Source organism: Bombina bombina, chromosome 3, assembly GCF_027579735.1.
Source record: "Bombina bombina isolate aBomBom1 chromosome 3, aBomBom1.pri, whole genome shotgun sequence".
Lineage (NCBI taxonomy): Eukaryota > Metazoa > Chordata > Amphibia > Anura > Bombinatoridae > Bombina > Bombina bombina.
In genome coordinates this window covers 42,007,957-42,027,187 of record NC_069501.1, presented here as the reverse complement: position 1 = coordinate 42,027,187, position 19,231 = coordinate 42,007,957, and the positions used below count along the sequence as shown (strand labels likewise).

The 19,231-nt window shown below is 41.8% G+C and overlaps 1 protein-coding gene across 1 annotated transcript in view; it reads right to left on the bottom strand.

Annotated features, from left to right (window-relative positions):
• Positions 1-19,231, bottom strand: part of STXBP5L (syntaxin binding protein 5L) — a 1,275,950-nt gene that overhangs the window by 212,845 nt on the left and 1,043,874 nt on the right. Inside the window, exons 18-19 of the mRNA XM_053705139.1 lie at positions 8,174-8,325; positions 6,911-6,982 (exon numbers count right to left, since the gene is read on the bottom strand). Of these exons, the coding sequence (XP_053561114.1) occupies positions 6,911-6,982; positions 8,174-8,325 (224 nt within the window). The remainder of the gene's footprint in view (positions 1-6,910; positions 6,983-8,173; positions 8,326-19,231) is intronic.

Sequence of the window (19,231 nt, the reverse complement as noted above, 5' to 3'; positions counted from 1 at the left end):
GAGGAAGTTGAAGCTGCGCCACTCTTGAAGTTTCGAAAGGGCCGAAAACTAGACTGTTTGGTCCTTAATTTGTTGGACCTGTCTTGAGGAAGGGCGTGACCTTTTCCTCCAGTGATGTCAGAAATGATCTCCTTCAGTCCAGGCCCGAATAGGATCTGTCCTTTGAAGGGAATGTTGAGAAGTTTAGACTTTGAAGTCACGTCAGCTGACCAAGATTTAAGCCATAGCGCCCTACGCGCCTGAATAGCAAAACCTGAATTTTTAGCCGTTAGCTTGGTTAAATGAACAACGGCATCAGAAACAAATGAATTGGCTAGCTTAAGGGCCCTAAGCTTGTCAATAATATCTTCCAATGGGGTTTCAACCTGTAGAGCCTCCTCTAGGGACTCAAACCAGAAAGCCGCGGCAGCAGTGACTGGGGCAATGCATGCAAGAGGCTGGAGAATAAAACTTTGTTGAATAAAAATTTTCTTAAGGTAACCCTCTAATTTTGTATCCATTGGATCTAGAAAAGCACAACTGTCCTCGACAGGGATAGTGGTACGCTTAGCTAGAGTAGAAACTGCTCCCTCCACCTTAGGGACCGTCTGCCATAAGTCCCGTGTTGCGGGGTCTATAGGAAACATCTTTTTAAAAACAGGAGGGGGAGAGAACGGTACACCTGGTCTATCCCATTCCTTAGTAATAATTTCAGAAAACCTTTTAGGGATTGGAAAAACATCAGTGTAAGTAGGTACTGCATAGTATTTATCCAGTCTACATAATTTCTCTGGGACTACAAAAGTGTCACAGTCGTCCAGAGTTGCTAAAACCTCCCTGAGCAATAAGCGGAGGTGTTCAAGCTTAAATTTAAATGTAGACATATCAGAATCAGATTGAAGTATCTTCCCTGAATCAGAAAAATCACCCACAGATTGAAGCTCCCGTGCTTCAGCTTCATTATATTGTGAGGGTGTATCAGAGATAGCTACTAAAGCGTCAGAGAGCTCTGTATTTATTCTAGTCCCAGAGCTGTCTCGCTTTCCTTGCAATCCTGGCAGTTTAGATAATACCTCTGTAAGGGTATGATTCATAACTGCCGCCATGTCTTGCAAGATATACGCAATGGGAGCGCTAGATGTACTTGGAGTCCCCTGAGCGGGATTTATAGGATCTGACACGTGGGGAGAGTTAGACGGCATAACTTCCTCCTTGTCAATTTCTTCTGGTGATATATTTTTTTAAAGCCAGAATATGGTCTTTGTAATCGATAGTAAAATCAGTGCATTTGGTACACATTCTAAGAGGGGGTTCCACAATGGCTTCTAAACATAATGAACAATGAGTGTCCTCTATGTCAGACATGTTTAAACAGACTAGTAATGAGACCAGCAAGCTTGGAAAACACTTTAATAACTGTGAACAAGGAAAAAATAAAAACGGTACTGTGCCTTTAAGAGAAAAAAACAATCACAGAAACTGCTAAAACAGTGAAAAAAGCAGTAAATCTTACGAAATTTTTACAGTGTGTATAATAGGCTGAAAGAGCATTGCACCCACTTGCACATGGATGATTAACCCCTTAGTTTCAAAACCGGATCAAAAAAACAATATAATCGTTTTTAAACAGTCACAACAAACTACCTGCCCATACAACGACTTTGGAAGGCACAAAAACCCCTGAGGTCCTATATGTTCAGGGGACTCCTTCAGGGAAGCTGGATGTCTCAAGCTGCAAAAACTAATGGAAAATAGGCCCCTCCCAACCTGTACTCACAGTGAGAGGGCCTTAAAAAACTATCCCTAGGCAAAATCTAGTCAGCCATGTGGAAAAACTGGGCCCCAGAATAAAGTTTTATCACCAATATGAAATAAACGTTTATACACTCAAGCAAACGTTATATCTTTTCAGTAATGTGAGTAAATAATAAAAATACTACCCTTTACAGCAAGCATGATACCAGTCGTTATTAAATCACTGTAATCAGGCTTACCTTAAATAAATCCGGTATTGTCAGCATTTTCTAGCTTATCATTTCTCTAGAAAAAATTAAAACTGCACATACCTCAGAGCAGGAGACCCTGCACGCTATTCCCCCAGCTGAAGTTACCCATCTCTTCAGTTATGGGTGAGAACAGCAATGGATCTTAGTTACAACCTGCTAAGATCATCAAAGACCACAGGCAGACTCTTCTTCAACTTTCTGCCTGAGGCTAAAATAGTACAACTCTGGTACCATATGAAAATAACAAACTTTTGATTGAAGATAAACTACATTAATTCACCACATCTCTCTAGCTGCTTCCCTTGTCAAGAGCTGCAAGAGAATGACTGGGAGGTGGCAGTTAGGGGAGGAGCTATATAGACAGCTCTGCTGTGGGTGATCCTCTTGCAGCTTCCTGTTGGGAAGGAGAATATCCCACAAGTAATGGATGAATCCGTGGACTGGATACACCTTACAAGAGAAAAGTAACACTGCCGTAAAACACCTGCAGATTTGGTTAAATCAAATATAGGGGCCGATTTACTAATGTGATACAATGTAGCGTATCATGTCCGCCGCACATCGATAAATGCCAACAGCATACACTGTCGTCATTTATCATTGCACAAACATTTCTAGTGAAATGTTTGTGCAATGCTGGCCCCTGCACATTCGCGGCCAATCAGCCGCTAGCAGGGGGTGTCAATCAACCTGATCGTATCCAATCGGGCTGATTGCTGTCCGCCACCTCAGAGGTGGCGGATGAGTTAAGGAGCAGCGGTCTTACGACCGCTGCTTCTTAACTCCGCTTCTGGTGGACCTGAAGTGGAGTGGGTCAGAAGCAGAATACGCTGCTTCATAAATCGACCCCATAGCCTTCATTTTTTAATCAGGAAACAAACATCTTTATTAAACTGTGAACTGTAGCTATGCACAAACATTAAAGGGAAGATAAACCAAATGTTTTTATTCACGTTTCAGATAGAGCGCTCTCTGTTTTGTTTAATGGGGTATTGATTAAAAACGGGGTAACGGTTATAAAATAATACTATCTATAGATTAATTCCTTGCGGTATAATTGTTGGCCCTCTTTTAGGGCACCTATAATGGTTTAAATACACAGCTTGCTTTGGGAATAGGAGAGTGTTAGAAGTGCTAATAGTTGATTTAATTTTAAGGCATAGAAGCATCGTCTACAATAGTACTCTTTCTAAAAACACCTCAACCTAAGCTTGCTGCAGTTACTTATATAAACAATAGTATTATGATACCTTTACCCTGGCACTAAATAATTAATTGTGCAAGTAATAGGAGGTTACTCCTTATACAGAGAGTTAGCAGTGCTTGTAAATATATTTTTTCTTTAATTTATTTTGAATTTCTTTTCGTTATGTATATGTTAATGTGTTTTAACATAAAGTGGCATGGTCCACACCACTGATTATATTTTATCTAATTCATAATAAATGTTAAGTTTTAAACTAACTACATAGTATCACACTACACAATCACCTACCTATCATGTTTTGAGATGACAATCCCCCCAAGTGTGCCATATTAATGTCCCTGTCTCCTTTCTCTTTATTTCTACCAGCTTAGTGTTTAAGCTGCTGCTCTCAGAGCTTTGCGAGTCCAACTGACTACACACGCCGCAAACACTCTGCTGTCCCACTCACTGACTACACATGCAGTCACAAGCCAATTGAGGAGACTTCACGTGCAGTTAGGAACCAATGTGCCGCCAAAGCCGCCAATGGGAATCAGTTCGCACTGAGCTGCGCCAATAGGTTAAGATGATCTGTGACCCACTAGGTATCAATCATGTGATATGCATAGCAGGCTGGAAGAAACAAAAAAAATTTTTATGCTGAAGCAGGGACACACCTACACACTGCTGTCGACACACTAATGGGTCACGACACACAGTTTGTGCTGAAGCCGGGACACACCTACACACTGCTGCCGATACACTAATGGGTCACGACACACAGTTTGTGCTGAAGCAGGGACACACCTACACACTGCTGCCGACACACTAATGTGTCACGACACACAGTTTGTGCTGAAGCAGGGACACACCTACACACTGCTGCCGACACACTAATGGGTCACAACACACAGTTTGTGCTGAAGCAGGGACACACTTACACACTGCTGCCGACACACTAATGGGTCACAACACACAGTTTGTGCTGAAGCAGGGACACACCTACACACTGCTGCCGACACACTAATGGGTCACAACACACAGTTTGTGCTGAAGCAGGGACACACCTACACACTGCTGCCGACACACTAATGGGTCACAACACACAGTTTGTGCTGAAGCAGGGACACACCTACACACTGCTGCCGACAAACTAATGGGTCACAACACACAGTTTGTGCTGAAGCAGGGACACACCTACACACTGCTGCCGACAAACTAATGGGTCACGACACACAGTTTGTGCTGAAGCAGGGACACACCTACACACTGCTGCCGACAAACTAATGGGTCACGACACACAGTTTGTGCTGAAGCAGGGACACACCTACACACTAATGGGTCACGACACACTAATGGGTCACGACACACAGTTTGTGCTGAAGCAGGGACACACCTACACACTGCTGCCGACACACTAATGGGTCACGACACACAGTTTGTGCTGAAGCAGGGACACACCTACACACTGCTGCCGACAAACTAATGGGTCACGACACACAGTTTGTGCTGAAGCAGGGACACACCTACACACTGCTGCCGACACACTAATGGGTCACGACACACAGTTTGTGCTGAAGCAGGGACACACCTACACACTGCTGCCGACCAACTAATGGGTCACGACACACAGTTTGTGCTGAAGCAGGGACACACCTACACACTGCTGCCGACACACTAATGGGTCACGACACACAGTTTGTGCTGAAGCAGGGACACACCTTCACACTGCTGCCGATACACTAATGGGTCACGACACACAGTTTGTGCTGAAGCAGGGACACACCTACACACTAATGGGTCACGACACACAGTTTGTGCTGAAGCAGGGACACACCTACACACTAATGGGTCACGACACACAGTTTGTGCTGAAGCAGGGACACACCTACACACTGCTGCCGACAAACTAATGTGTCATGACACAGAGTTTGGAAAGCACTGCTGTAGCCAAAAGTACTGCTGCCGACACACTAATGGGTCACGACACACAGTTTGTGCTGAAGCAGGGACACACCTACACACTGCTGCCGACACACTAATGGGTCACAACACACAGTTTGTGCTGAAGCAGGGACACACCTACACACTGCTGCCGACACACTAATGGGTCACAACACACAGTTTGTGCTGAAGCAGGGACACACCTACACACTGCTGCCGACAAACTAATGGGTCACAACACACAGTTTGTGCTGAAGCAGGGACACACCTACACACTGCTGCCGACAAACTAATGGGTCACGACACACAGTTTGTGCTGAAGCAGGGACACACCTACACACTGCTGCTGACAAACTAATGGGTCACGACACACAGTTTGTGCTGAAGCAGGGACACACCTACACACTAATGGGTCACGACACACTAATGGGTCACGACACACAGTTTGTGCTGAAGCAGGGACACACCTACACACTGCTGCCGACACACTAATGGGTCACGACACACAGTTTGTGCTGAAGCAGGGACACACCTACACACTGCTGCCGACAAACTAATGGGTCACGACACGCAGTTTGTGCTGAAGCAGGGACACACCTACACACTGCTGCCGACACACTAATGGGTCACGACACACAGTTTGTGCTGAAGCAGGGACACACCTACACACTGCTGCCGACACACTAATGAGTCACGACACACAGTTTGTGCTGAAGCAGGGACACACCTACACACTGCTGCCGACACACTAATGGGTCACGACACACAGTTTGTGCTGAAGCAGGGACACACCTACACACTGCTGCCCACACACTAATGGGTCACGACACACAGTTTGTGCTGAAGCAGGGACACACCTACACACTAATGGGTCACGACACACAGTTTGTGCTGAAGCAGGGACACACCTACACACTGCTGCCGACACACTAATGTGTCACGACACAGAGTTTGGAAAGCACTGCTGTAGCCAAAAGTAAAGAAGCAGCGATCATCAGACTGCTGCTTCTTAACCTAGTACACCAAATCTAAAGTGGCATTTCTCAATCCCACTGACTTCTCTGACTGGGATGATTGCAATGATAAATATAGACAATGTACTGCTGTCTGCTAGTTACGATGCCAGGTAGACAGGGGTGAAGATGTCCACACCTGTCCGTTTGGCCTTTGGTAAACAAGCAAGCTACATACTATAAACTACCATGTGTGCATGTGATGTAACCATAATGTTATAGTGATGAAATTAAGGCATCACAAGTGTTCTGATGTTTACAAATGACCCCTTGGTGTTCCTCATCTTTTTTGCTTGCAGGTATGACAAATTGGGTCTAGAATGTTAGTTAAACTTTGTTTGCCTCAAGATGTGATTAAAAATGTGATCCATAGAATATATAGATGACTAATGATTAAGACAAAATAATTTAAACAGAACATCACTCCATCACTGTAAATAATTCAAATTAAATTTCAAAGAATAATGAAATTAAGTGTATACAGCCATAATTTTACGAATAAATAAAATCATGCATTTTTACATTCTGCTTTCAGTGCACTTAGACTGTTTTAATCTATGAATTAGAAGGTTATATATAAAATATAAACAGATCATAGATTACAGGATTGAAAAGCCTGCCGTGTGCATTCATCAGCATTACATAGCTATAAAACAAAACAAGCATGCAAACTATATGTGTTTCAAGAAACGCATTACAGAGTACAAAAAACTTAAAGGCAACCCTGGCATTAAAACAAAACAAAGTAAAAAAAAAAAGTATGCATCCCTTAAAAAACTTACTCTGGTAAGAAGTACGGATCCGTTTCGTTAAATCTGGGTAAAAATTAGACAGGCCACGCATGCAAAAGTTGTCTGTGGAACATGCCAGCACATCAGCAGCATCAGCAGCAGGCAGAGGAAAGAAAGAAAAAAGTCTACAGTGAAAGACAGTGATACTTCTAGAAACAAAGCTGTGGTGGATGCCATCTCTCTTAAATTTTTTCAACCTCTTAACCTAAACATCAGATTTTTTTTAAAGTACCTTTGCGTGTGAACAGCTTTCATAATGTAAATGCACTTAACAACAGTAATTGATGAATTGTCCTGCAGACTTGAAACTAAAATGATCTGATTTTGAGTAATAGGCTACTGTTTACTCTCATTTTATATATCATATAGTGATGAAACTCCTATTAATCAAGCAGCAATGCAAATGATGCAGATATTTTAAGATTAAAAAAAAATATACAGTAGTTATATTGAGGCAAAGAGAGACAAGGCTTTAACTTGTGATTTTCTTAATGTGTGGTCATTTGGCTATACAGATAATCAGTACTTATTATTTATATTGATTCATCATATATTATTTATAGTGATCAGAATTAAGTTAAGCAGTTAAATAAAAAAGCAAATTAAATTATAAAGGCTTAATAAAAAAAGAAAAAAAAAAAAAAAGAAAGGTGCACATTCTAATTGTAACACTGCATAAACAATAACAGAACCTTGTACACATCTAAAATAAAATAATTAGTACAGTTCCTGTGTGGCTTTGTTATTTAATGCCTGCTAATAACAAACTGTACTTCAAGCATAATCATTTTCACTAATAGCAAACTGCACTTCAAGCAAACACACTGCCCCGAACCCCCCCCCCAAAATTTTTTTTTTATTTATTTATGTTCATTCATCTAGGCTTTGAAAGCATGTCATAATAAATATGCATTTAAAACTTACAGACTTTATTAACAATTCATACTTGCTGGGTGCCAACATTCAGATTCCATTCATTTTCACATTTCATTCTTTGTAAATATTGGAAGGAAGCTTGTGTGTTGAAGGTAGTGTTTAAAAGAATGTTACCCATTTGATGGATTGCCGACTGTACAATAAGACATTTGTCTTCTAAAGCTTTTGTTGGGCATAGTGAATGCTCTTTGCTTTTCATGCAATTATGCATTATTGGGTTAAAATGTATTCCTATTCCCATGCACTACAAGAAACTTTCATCAATGCGGATACCAAAGAAATGTTCATCAATGCAGATACCAAACTTATGACACTTACCTGCATTGAACTGCTTACTCTTGCGAGGTGAGCGTGGCTGACGCTGATAGGGGTCACTTGAACCATACAGGTCAATAGTTCCCATGTTCAGGAGGACAGTTTTCTGAATGTAATCCACAACAGCTAAACCATTGCAGTTTCCAAAAGCAACTCTAAAACAAAGGCATTATACAATTAGAAAAGAAGTAGCACTGACATTAAAGTATTACTTCTGGAAAATGTGTTTTATTTTAGACTGGATACAAATAGATGTAAAGCAAAAAAGTGTCAGCCATATCAGAAAATTTACATCACTTTAAAGTACTGAAATAAAGTTTAAATCACATTGAAAGTACTCGTGTGGGCAAGTATTCTTTGTTAAAGGTTGCTTTTCATATGTGTTGCTTTACATTTTTGCAGAGCTCCAGTCACTACAAACCCTGGGCATTTGAAGTTAATGTGTTAAATCTGTTGAGTTCCATATTGCAATAACAAAATTTATGCTTACCTGATGTCTTTCTTTCCAGACATGGAGAGTCCACAACGTAATTCCAATTACTAGTGGGATATTCAACTCCTAGCCAGCAGGAGGAGGCCAAGAGCACCCCAGCAAAGTGTAAGTGTACCTTTCCTTACTCATAATCCCCAGTCATTCAGCCAAAGGAAAATGGAAAAAGAAGAAACACAACGGTTAAAAGGAGCCTGAGGTTTATTCAAAAAAACTGCTGAATTATAACTAAAAAGAGGGTGGGGTCGTTGACTCTCCATTCCCGGAAAGAAAGAAATTTATCAGGTAAGCATACATTTTGTTTTCTTTCCTATGACATAGAGAGTCCACAAAGTCATTCCAATTACTAGTGGGAACCAATACCCAAGCTAGAGGACACAAAATAAACAGGGAGGGAGAAAAAGGCAGGAGGACCTATACAGAAGGCACCACTGCTTGAAGAACCTTCTTCCCAAAAGAGGCCTACGCCGAGGCAAAAATATAAAATTTATAGAATTTGGTAAAAGTATGTAAAGAGGACCATGTTGCCGCCTTGCAAATTTGTTCCACAGAGGCTTTATTTTTGAAAGCCCAAGAAGAGGAGACAGGCCCAGTGGAATGAGCCGTAAGTCTCTCAGGAGGCTGCTGTCCAGCAGTCTCATAAGCAAAACAAATCATACTTCTTAACCAGAGAGAAAGAGTAGTAGAAGTGGCCTTCTGACCCTTACGCTTTCCAAATAAAACAACAAAAAGGTCAGAAGATTGCCGAAAATCTTTAGTAGCTAGTAGGAAAATTTTAGAGCCTGCACAACATCCAAGTTATGCAAAACACGTTCGTTATGAGAAGAAGGGTTAGGAAAAAAAAAAGAACAACAATTTCCTGATTAATGTTTCGATCCGACACCACCTTTGGGAGAAACCCTAATTTAGGACGAAAGACCGACTTATCTGCATGAAAAATAAGATACGGAAATCACACTGCAGAGGTGAAAGCTCAGAAACTCTGAGTGGAAGAAATAGCAAAGAGAAAAAAAACCTTCCAAGATAACAATTTTATATCAACAACATGCATCGGCTGAAACGGAGTCTGCTGCAAAACAGTAAGAACTAGGTTAAGGCTCCAAAGATGAGCAACAGGTTTAAACACAGGCCTGATTCTGACCAGGGCCTGAACAAAAGCTTGAACATCTGGTAAATCAGCCATACATACTGACTGACAAACCTTTCTCCAGGCCATCCTGAAAAAAATGAGAAAATTCAGGGAATCCTCACCCGACTCCAGGAAAAACCTATAACTTTGCACCAAAAAAATGTATTTACGCCATAACTTATGGTAAATCCTGGGAGTAACAAGTTTACAAGCCTGAAGCATAGCCTAAATGACCGCTTCCGAAAAACCACGTCTAGACAGAACTAGGTGTTCAATCTCCAATAAGTCAGCTTCAGAGAATCCAGATTTGGATGGAGGAATGGACCCTAATTAGAAGGTCCTTCCTTAGAAGTAACCTCCAAGGAGGAAGAGATGACATCTTCACCAGATCTGCAAACCAGATCCTGCGAGGTCAGGAAGGAGTTTTTAGAATCACCACCACTCTCTCCTACTTGATACGAGCAATGACTCGTGGAAGGAGAGCAAACGGAGGAAACAGGTATGCTAGACCGAAATCCCAAGGAACCACCAGAGCATCTATCAGGGTGGCATGAGGATCTCTTGACCTTGAACTTTACTTTGGAACCTTGGCGTTCTGACGAGATGCCATCAGATCCAACTCCGGAACGCCCCACCTGAGGATTATCCTGGAGAAAACTTCCGGATGGAGAGCCCACTACCCGGGATGAAAAGTCTGTCTGCTCAGAAAATCCTCCTCCCATAGTCCACTTCTGGAATGTGGATGGCAGATAGAAGACATCCATGAGCATTTACCCACTGCAGAATGCGAGAAACCTCCTTCATGGCCAAGGAACTTCAAGTTCCTCCCTGGTGGTTGATGTAAGCCACTGAGGTGATGTTGTCCGACTGGAATGATAAACTGGACTAAAGATAATTGTGGTCAAGCTGTCAAGGCATTGATGATTGCTCTCAACTCCAAGATGATTATTGGAAGAGAAGATTCTTCCCAAGACCACAGGCCCTGAGTTACTAGAGAACCCCAAACAGCTCCCCAGCCTAACAGGCTGGCGTCCTCAGTCACAATCACCCAGGAAGGTTTCAGGAAGCAATTGCCCCGAGACAGATGTCCCTGTGAAATCCACCACAAGAGAAAGTCTCTTGATAGGGGTCCAGATTTATCCTCTGCGATAAATATGAATGGTCTCCGTTCCATTGACTTAGCATGCAAAGCTGCAACAGTCGTAGATAGAACCGAGCAAAAGGAATGATGTCCAAGGAAGCCACCATCAGACCACTCACCTCCATGCATTGAGCCACTGATGGACGAAAGGCAGTCAGGAGAGAAAGGCAGGAAGCAAGAAGTTTGGATTTTCTAACCTCCGTCAGGAAAATCTTAATGGACAGGGAATCTATTATTGTCCCTAGGAAACACACTTTTGTAGTTGGAATTAGAGAACTCTTTCCAGATTCACAATCCACCCGTGGGAACGTAGAAAAGACAACAACATCTCTGTATGAGATTGTGCTAGATGAAAAAATAACGTCTGAACCAAAATGTAATCTAGATAAGGCCCCACAGCAATTCCCTGGGATCTGACTACTGCCAATAGTGCCTCCAGAACATTTGTGAATATTCTGGGAGCCATGGCCAGACTAAAATCGAGGGGCAACAAACTGGAAATGCTTGTCAAGAAAGGCAAACCTGAGAAACTGGTGATGATCCCTGCGAATGGGAACATGTTAGTACGCGTCCTTCAGGTCTATGATCGTCATGAACTGACTTTCCTGGACCAATGGAAGAATGGAACGAATAGTTTCCATCTTGAAGGACAGAACCCTGAGGAATTTTTTGAGACACTTGAGATCTAGGATGGGACGAAAAGTTCCCTCATTTTTGGGAACCACAAATAGATTTGAATAGAATCCTAGACCCTGCTCCTCTAGAGAGACTGGTACAATAACTCCCAGGGAGGATAGGTCCATTACGCAGCCTAAGAAGGCCTCTCTCTTTTCCTGGCTTGCCGATAACCTTGACAGGGTAAATCTGCCCCTGGAGGGGTAAGACTTGAATCCTATTCTGTAACCCTGGGTTATTTTCACGGCCCAAGGATCTGGATCATCCCGGATCCAAGCCTGCAGAAAAAAGAAAAGTCTGCCCCCACTTGATCCAATGCTGGATTGGGGTGGTCCATTCATTCTGACTGAAGGCTTCTTGGCTTGCTTCCCCTTATTCCAAGGTTGACTGGACTTCCATGAGGTCCTGGATTGCTCCGGCTTGTAGTGCATGGGAAGAGGAAGAAAAATACTTTTGTCCTTTGAAACTGCGAAAGGAACAACTATTTAAATTCTGGCAACCCTTAGGTCTATTCATCTTGTCCTGCATCAATAAAGAGAGAATTAGCACCTAATAACTAATTCTCCTCAACATGAAGAGAAACAAATCATTGTGCCCATATACATAAAATATGATAACACGAAAATGCATATTAGGACATACAGAATATGAAAGAGCATCATATATAGATGATATCTCTCAGCCGCCTTTAGATTTTGTATTGAGGGGTAAAACGAAGTACATTAGAGCAGACCTTGCAGACTCTTAAGCTCCTTCTGGCCCCTTCAGCTATCATGACGGCTTAATCTTAAAGCCGGATTCACACTGACCAGTAAGTAATGGGTAGGACAGAGAACCCGGAAAGTAACTAAGGTGCCATTGAATGACATCCTCTTCATATCCTTTCTCTTTAAAATTCATGCGGGAGAACTCAGGTAATTCCTCCGCTATATATGGAAAGTCGCAAACTGAATATCTCCTTATATATAAACCCTATCTAACAGGGTAATCTAACTGTGTCCTCAATTAAAAATGAACCCTTAAAGGGTCTCAGTATTAAAGCAACATATAATTTCTTAAATAATGGAATAATGGAGTGTGGTGGTCTCTTATCTACTTAGTACAAGAGGCAGATTATCTGCCACTTAAAGGAAGCACCTTAATACCATATGCTTCATTCACTATGCTCATTACACCACTCTCCGATGTAAAGCCTGAGAAGGAAACTGACAGAGAGTGGAAATGCGTGCAGCAGAAACGAAGAGCGCGAAAAGGAGCTGCTAACAGGCTGCGGACAGACTGATCCAATCTATACTCGGTAGAACCAGGGATTTTTAATAAAATTATTCTCCATAGAGAAAAAAAGTATAGAGGAAGGGATCACTCTGACATATTACACACATAGAGAAAAGATTGGCTTAATATAGCCCTGGCTGCCCTCTGGTCTATCATGTGTAAAAACTGCCCAATGATTTCAATCCCAGAAAAGAATTTATATAATTGTCCCCAGGCTCCATATTCAAAACGGATTAACCCCCAAGTGCTGAGTCTTCTCACCTAGAAAGGATAAAAGCACGTACCTTAGGAGCTTCAGCTGCAGGGCAGATGCAGCATCACCGGTCTGTTAGCCTCATCCGACCGCTGACAGGGACTTGTAGAAAAGGAAAGAACAGAGTAAGCAACTCTCGCTTTCTATAACAGGGGTAGCAATAATGTTAGAAATAAAGCAAAGACAACCTCCCCACTTCTAACTGCTAATAGCCACCATTGCTCTTACTAAAGAGATTGACATGGACACAGCATAGCCACTAATCCTTGCTTGCAGGGAAAAGTACCAATAAAAGGATTAAATATCTTCAGACACCAACTTTGCACATCCTCCATTGACAAAGGCAAAGAGAATGACTGGAGATTATGGGTAAGGGAAGTTACACTTAACAGCTTTGCTGGGGTGCTCTTTGCCTCCTACTGCTGGCTAGAGTTGAATACCCCACTAGTAATTGGAATGACGTTGTGGACTCTCCATGTTATAGGAAAGAAATGAAGATTTTTAGACAATGCTAGCTCAAAAACTACTAAATGACTAATTATGAAATTTAGTATGGCAAAGATGTTATGGGATAAGAAGAATTAGTTCATTGTGTGTGTATATATATATATATATATATATATATATATATATCACTCTAGTTCACTAGTTAGGTATTAAAGTCACTAGCCTAGAAGAAAAAAGTTACTTGTCAACGCAAGTAAAAGATAGTCGCCTATTGACTGGGGGAAAACCATGTATATGTATAGGTATGCATGTGTGTGTGTGTGTGTATATATATATATATATATATATATATATATATATATATATATATATATATATATATATATATATATATATCAAAAAGAATGGCTTGCACTCTCAGGATTTCTTTAAAAAAGTTTTAATCAAACAGGTGGATATTTGAAAAAATCCAGAAAGTGCTTTTATGCATGTACTGTATATATAAATATATATATACATGCATGTGTGTGTGTGTATGTATATATATATATATATATATATATATATATGTGTGTGTATATATATATATATATATATATATATATATATGTGTGTATGTATGCATGTGTTTATATATATATATATATATATATATATAAAACAAACTTGTAAAGGAAGTGGCACACACCACAACTGCCTGGTGCTCTGCAATAGGGGTAAATACAAACAGTTCCCGAAGCACAAACCCGGCCAAGGATATATAGTGCAGCTGGAGAAAAAGCAGGTAACTCAGGATGCTTCACAAAAGCCTTTTCATCCATATAAGTGTAAAACAACAAGGGCTCCAATTTAAAAAGGTTCAAAGCAGAACCAAAACGTTATGGGTTAAGGCCCTTGTTGTTTTACACTTATATGGATTAAAAGGCTTTTGTTAAGCATCCTGAGTTGCCTGCTTTTTCTGCAGCTGCACTATATATCCTTTGCCATGTGTGTTCTTTCGGGAACTGTTTATATATAAATATATATATATACATATATATATATATATATATATATATAGGTATGTATGCATGTGCGTGTGTATATATACTGTGTGTGTATATATATATATATATATATATATATATATAAAAAACACACAGAAAAAGTCCAACACTCACTCACAAGCTTTCAACTAAGATAAAAAGCAGCAATGGAAGAATTAGTTACCGCATCTGGCCAAATGGGAAAAGCCCAGGTACCTCGTCATGGTCTCTTCCAAATAAACCTGGGTCCCTAAACATCCACACAATGCAGGCTCACAATCAAACAACTGTGAAAAAATGGAGGGTGCACAGGCTTATGTAATTTCCCCAAACATATACAAAACACGGGTGGGGTCAGCACTCTCAGGCCGGACCGGGAAACCCATCCTATGACCCTGCAACACGCACAGCCCTGGGTGCAAACCAGCACTCTCAGGAAGCTGCACTGTCACCAGGCAGTTAACCCCAGTCAGGCTAAACAGCCACACAATGCAGGCTCACAATCAAACAACTGTGAAAAATATATTTTTTTGTAATTTTCCCTGTTTGGCCCTTGTTTGATTGTGAGCCTGCATTGTGTGGCTGTTTAGGGACCCAGGTGTATTTGGAAGAAACCTTGACGAGGTACCTGGGCTTTTCCCATTTGGCCAGATGCGGTAACTAATTCTTCCATTGCTGCTTTTTATCTTAGTTGAGAGCTTGTGAGTGAGTGCTGGACTTTTTCTGTGTGTTTATATTAAAATATAATTTTTTTGTAATTTTCCCTGTTTGGGCCTTGCACCCAGGCCTGACTGGGGTTAACTGCCTGTGACTCTGGTGACAGTGCAGCTTCCTGAGAGTGCTGGTTTGCACCCAGGGCTGTGCATGTTGCAGGGTCATAGGATGTGTACCCGGTCCGGCCTGAGAGTGCTGACCCCACCCGTGTTTTGTATATATATATTTTTGTGTATTTATGCATGTGTGGTGTGTGTGTATATACAGTATACAACAGAAGTGAGTACACCCCTGGCAATATCACTTAAATATCAAATTATTAAATATTGTATCACCTTTCAATAATTGTTTTATTTCTATTTTGACAAGTAGAGTATGTCCTATTATAAACAATCAAAAACAGATACTTTCAAAGATTATATTTAAAATACAGGCCCCAAAGTAGAAACTTAATGCAACAAAAGCGAATACACCTGTGGTCACTGACAAACAAGTTAGATCACTGAAACAAAATCGAGTACACCTATGATTTCCAATTAGACTTATTGCATGAGCATAGTTACCAGAACAGTCCAATTTTTTGAACAATGGGCTGTGTCTATGTGCAAGTTTGCATCATGTCTCCACATGGAAAAGAATTGCCAGAGGAATTGAAAAATCTGATTGTGAGACTTCACAATGATGGAAAAGGATAAAGGAATATTGGTGACCAACTAAAAATCAGTCAAAACGCAGTTGCAGCAGTAATCAGGAGGTATAGATCGATACACAGTGCCAAAAATCAGAGCCACAGTGGCTGTCCTCCTAAAATGACGCCACGGACAGTGCGTTACTTGCACAATCTAGCTCTGAAAAAACAGAATTTATGCTTACCTGATAAATTACTTTCTCCAACGGTGTGTCCGGTCCACGGCGTCATCCATAACTTGTGGGGAATATTCTCTTCCCCAACAGGAAATGGCAAAGAGCACAGCAAAAGCTGTCCATATAGTCCCTCCCAGGCTCCGCCCCCCCAGTCATTCGACCGACGGTTAGGAGAAAAAATGGAGAAACTATAGGGTGCCGTGGTGACTGTAGTGTATAGAGAAAGAAATTTTTCAAACCTGATTAAAAAACCAGGGCGGGCCGTGGACTGGACACACCGTTGGAGAAAGTAATTTATCAGGTAAGCATAAATTCTGTTTTCTCCAACATTGGTGTGTCCGGTCCACGGCGTCATCCATAACTTGTGGGAACCAATACCAAAGCTTTAGGACACGGATGAAGGGAGGGAGCAAATCAGGTTACCTAAACAGAAGGCACCACGGCTTGCAAAACCTTTCTCCCAAAAATAGCCTCCGAAGAAGAAAAAGTATCAAATTTGTAGAATTTGGCAAAAGTGTGCAGAGAAGACCAAGTCGCTGCCTTACATATCTGATCAACAGAAGCCTCGTTCTTAAAGGCCCATGTGGAAGCCACAGCCCTAGTAGAGTGGGCTGTGATTCGTTCAGGAGGCTGCCGTCCGGCAGTCTCATAAGCCAATCGGATGATGCTTTTCAGCCAGAAAGAAAGAGAGGTAGCAGTAGCTTTTTGTCCTCTCCTCTTACCAGAATAAACGATAAACAAAGAAGAAGTTTGTCTGAAATCCTTTGTTGCTTCTAAATAGAACTTTAAAGCACGGACTACATCTAAATTGTGTAACAAACGTTCCTTCTTTGAAACTGGATTCGGACACAAAGAAGGAACAACTATTTCCTGGTTAATATTCTTGTTGGAAACAACTTTTGGAAGAAAACCAGGCTTGGTACGCAAAACAACCTTATCTGAATGGAATACCAGATAGGGTGGATCACACTGCAAAGCAGATAATTCAGAAACTCTTCTAGCAGAAGAAATAGCAACCAAAAACAGAACTTTCCAAGATAGTAACTTGATATCTATGGAATGTAAGGGTTCAAACGGAACCCCTTGAAGAACTGAAAGAACTAAATTTAGACTCCAGGGAGGAGTCAAGGGTCTGTAAACAGGCTTGATCCTGACCAAGCCTGTACAAAAGCTTGTACATCTGGCACAGCTGCCAGTCGTTTGTGTAACAAGACAGATAGAGCAGAAATCTGTCCTTTTAGAGAACTCGCTGACAATCCCTTATCCAAACCTTCTTGGAGAAAGGAGAGGATCCTGGGAACTTTAATCTTACTCCATGAGAATCCCTTGCATTCACACCAACAGATATATCTTTTCCATATTTTATGGTAAATCTTTCTAGTCACAGGTTTTCTGGCTTTGACCAGAGTATCTATCACTGAATCTGAAAACCCGCGCTTGGATAAAATCAAGCGTTCAATTTCCAAGCAGTCAGCTGGAGAGAAACTAGATTTGGATGTTCAAATGGACCTTGTACTAGAAGATCCTGTCTCAAAGGTAGCTTCCATGGTGGAGCCGATGACTTATTCACCAGGTCTGCATACCAAGTCCTGTGTGGCCACGCAGAAGCTATCAGAATCACTGAGGCCTTCTCCTGTTTGATCCTGGCTACAAGCCTGGGAAGGGAGGGAACGGTGGAAACGCATAAGCTAGGGCCACTAATGCATCCACTAGAGTCGCCTTGGGATCCCTGGATCTGGACCCGTAGCAAGGAATCTTGAAGTTCTGACGAGACGCCATCAGATCCATGTCTGGAATGCCCCATAATTGAGTCAACTGGGCAAACACCTCCGGGTGAAGTTCTCACTCCCCCGGATGGAAAGTCTGATGACTCAGATAATCCGCCTCCCAGTTGTCTACTCCTGGGATGTGGATTTCAGATAGGTGGCAGGAGTGATCCTCCGCCCATTTGATGATTTTGGACACCTCTCTCATCGCCAAGGAACCCCTTGTTCCCCCCTGATGGTTGATGTAAGCAACAGTCGTCATGTTGTCTGACTGGAATCTTATGAATCCGGCCTTCGCTAGTTGAGGCCAAGCCCGGAGAGCATTGAATATCGCTCTCAGTTCCAGAATGTTTATCGGGAGAAGAGACTCTTCCCAAGACCATAGACCCTGAGCTTTCAGGGAATCCCAGACCGCGCCCCAGCCTAATAGACTGGCGTCGGTCGTGACAATGACCCACTCTGGTCTGCAGAAACTCATTCCCTGGGACAGGTGATCCTGGGTCAACCACCAACGGAGTGAGTCTCTGGTCATCTGGTCTACTTGAATCATTGGAGACAAGTCTGTATAGTCCCCATTCCACTGCTTGAGCATGCACAGTTGTAATGGTCTTAGATGAATTCGAGCAAAAGGAACTATGTCCATTGCTGCAACCATCAACCCTACTACTTCCATGCACTGAGCTATGGAAGGCTGCAGAATAGAGTGAAGAACTTGACAAGCGTTTAGAAGCTTTGACTTTCTGACTTCTGTCAGGAAGATCTTCATTTCTAAAGAATCTATTATTGTTCCCAAGAAGGGAACTCTTGTTGATGGAGACAGGGAACTCTTTTCTACGTTCACCTTCCACCCGTGAGATCTGAGAAAGGCTAGAACAATGTCTGTATGAGCCTTTGCTTTGGAAAGAGACGACGCTTGGATTAGAATGTTGTCCAGATAAGGTGCCACTGCTATACCCCTTGGTCTTAAAACCGCTAGAAGGGACCCTAGCACCTTTGTGAAAATCCTTGGAACAGTGGCTAGCCCGAATGGAAGAGCCACAAACTGGTAATGCTTGTCCAGAAAGGCGAACCTTAGGAACTGATGATGATCTTTGTGGATAGGAATATGTAGATACGCATCCTTTAAATCCACGGTAGTCATAAATTGACCCTCCTGGATTGTAGGTAAGATTGTTCGAATGGTTTCCATTTTGAACGATGGAACTCTGAGAAATTTGTTTAGAATTTTTAAATCCAGAATTGGTCTGAAAGTTCCCTCTTTTTTGGGAACTACAAACAGATT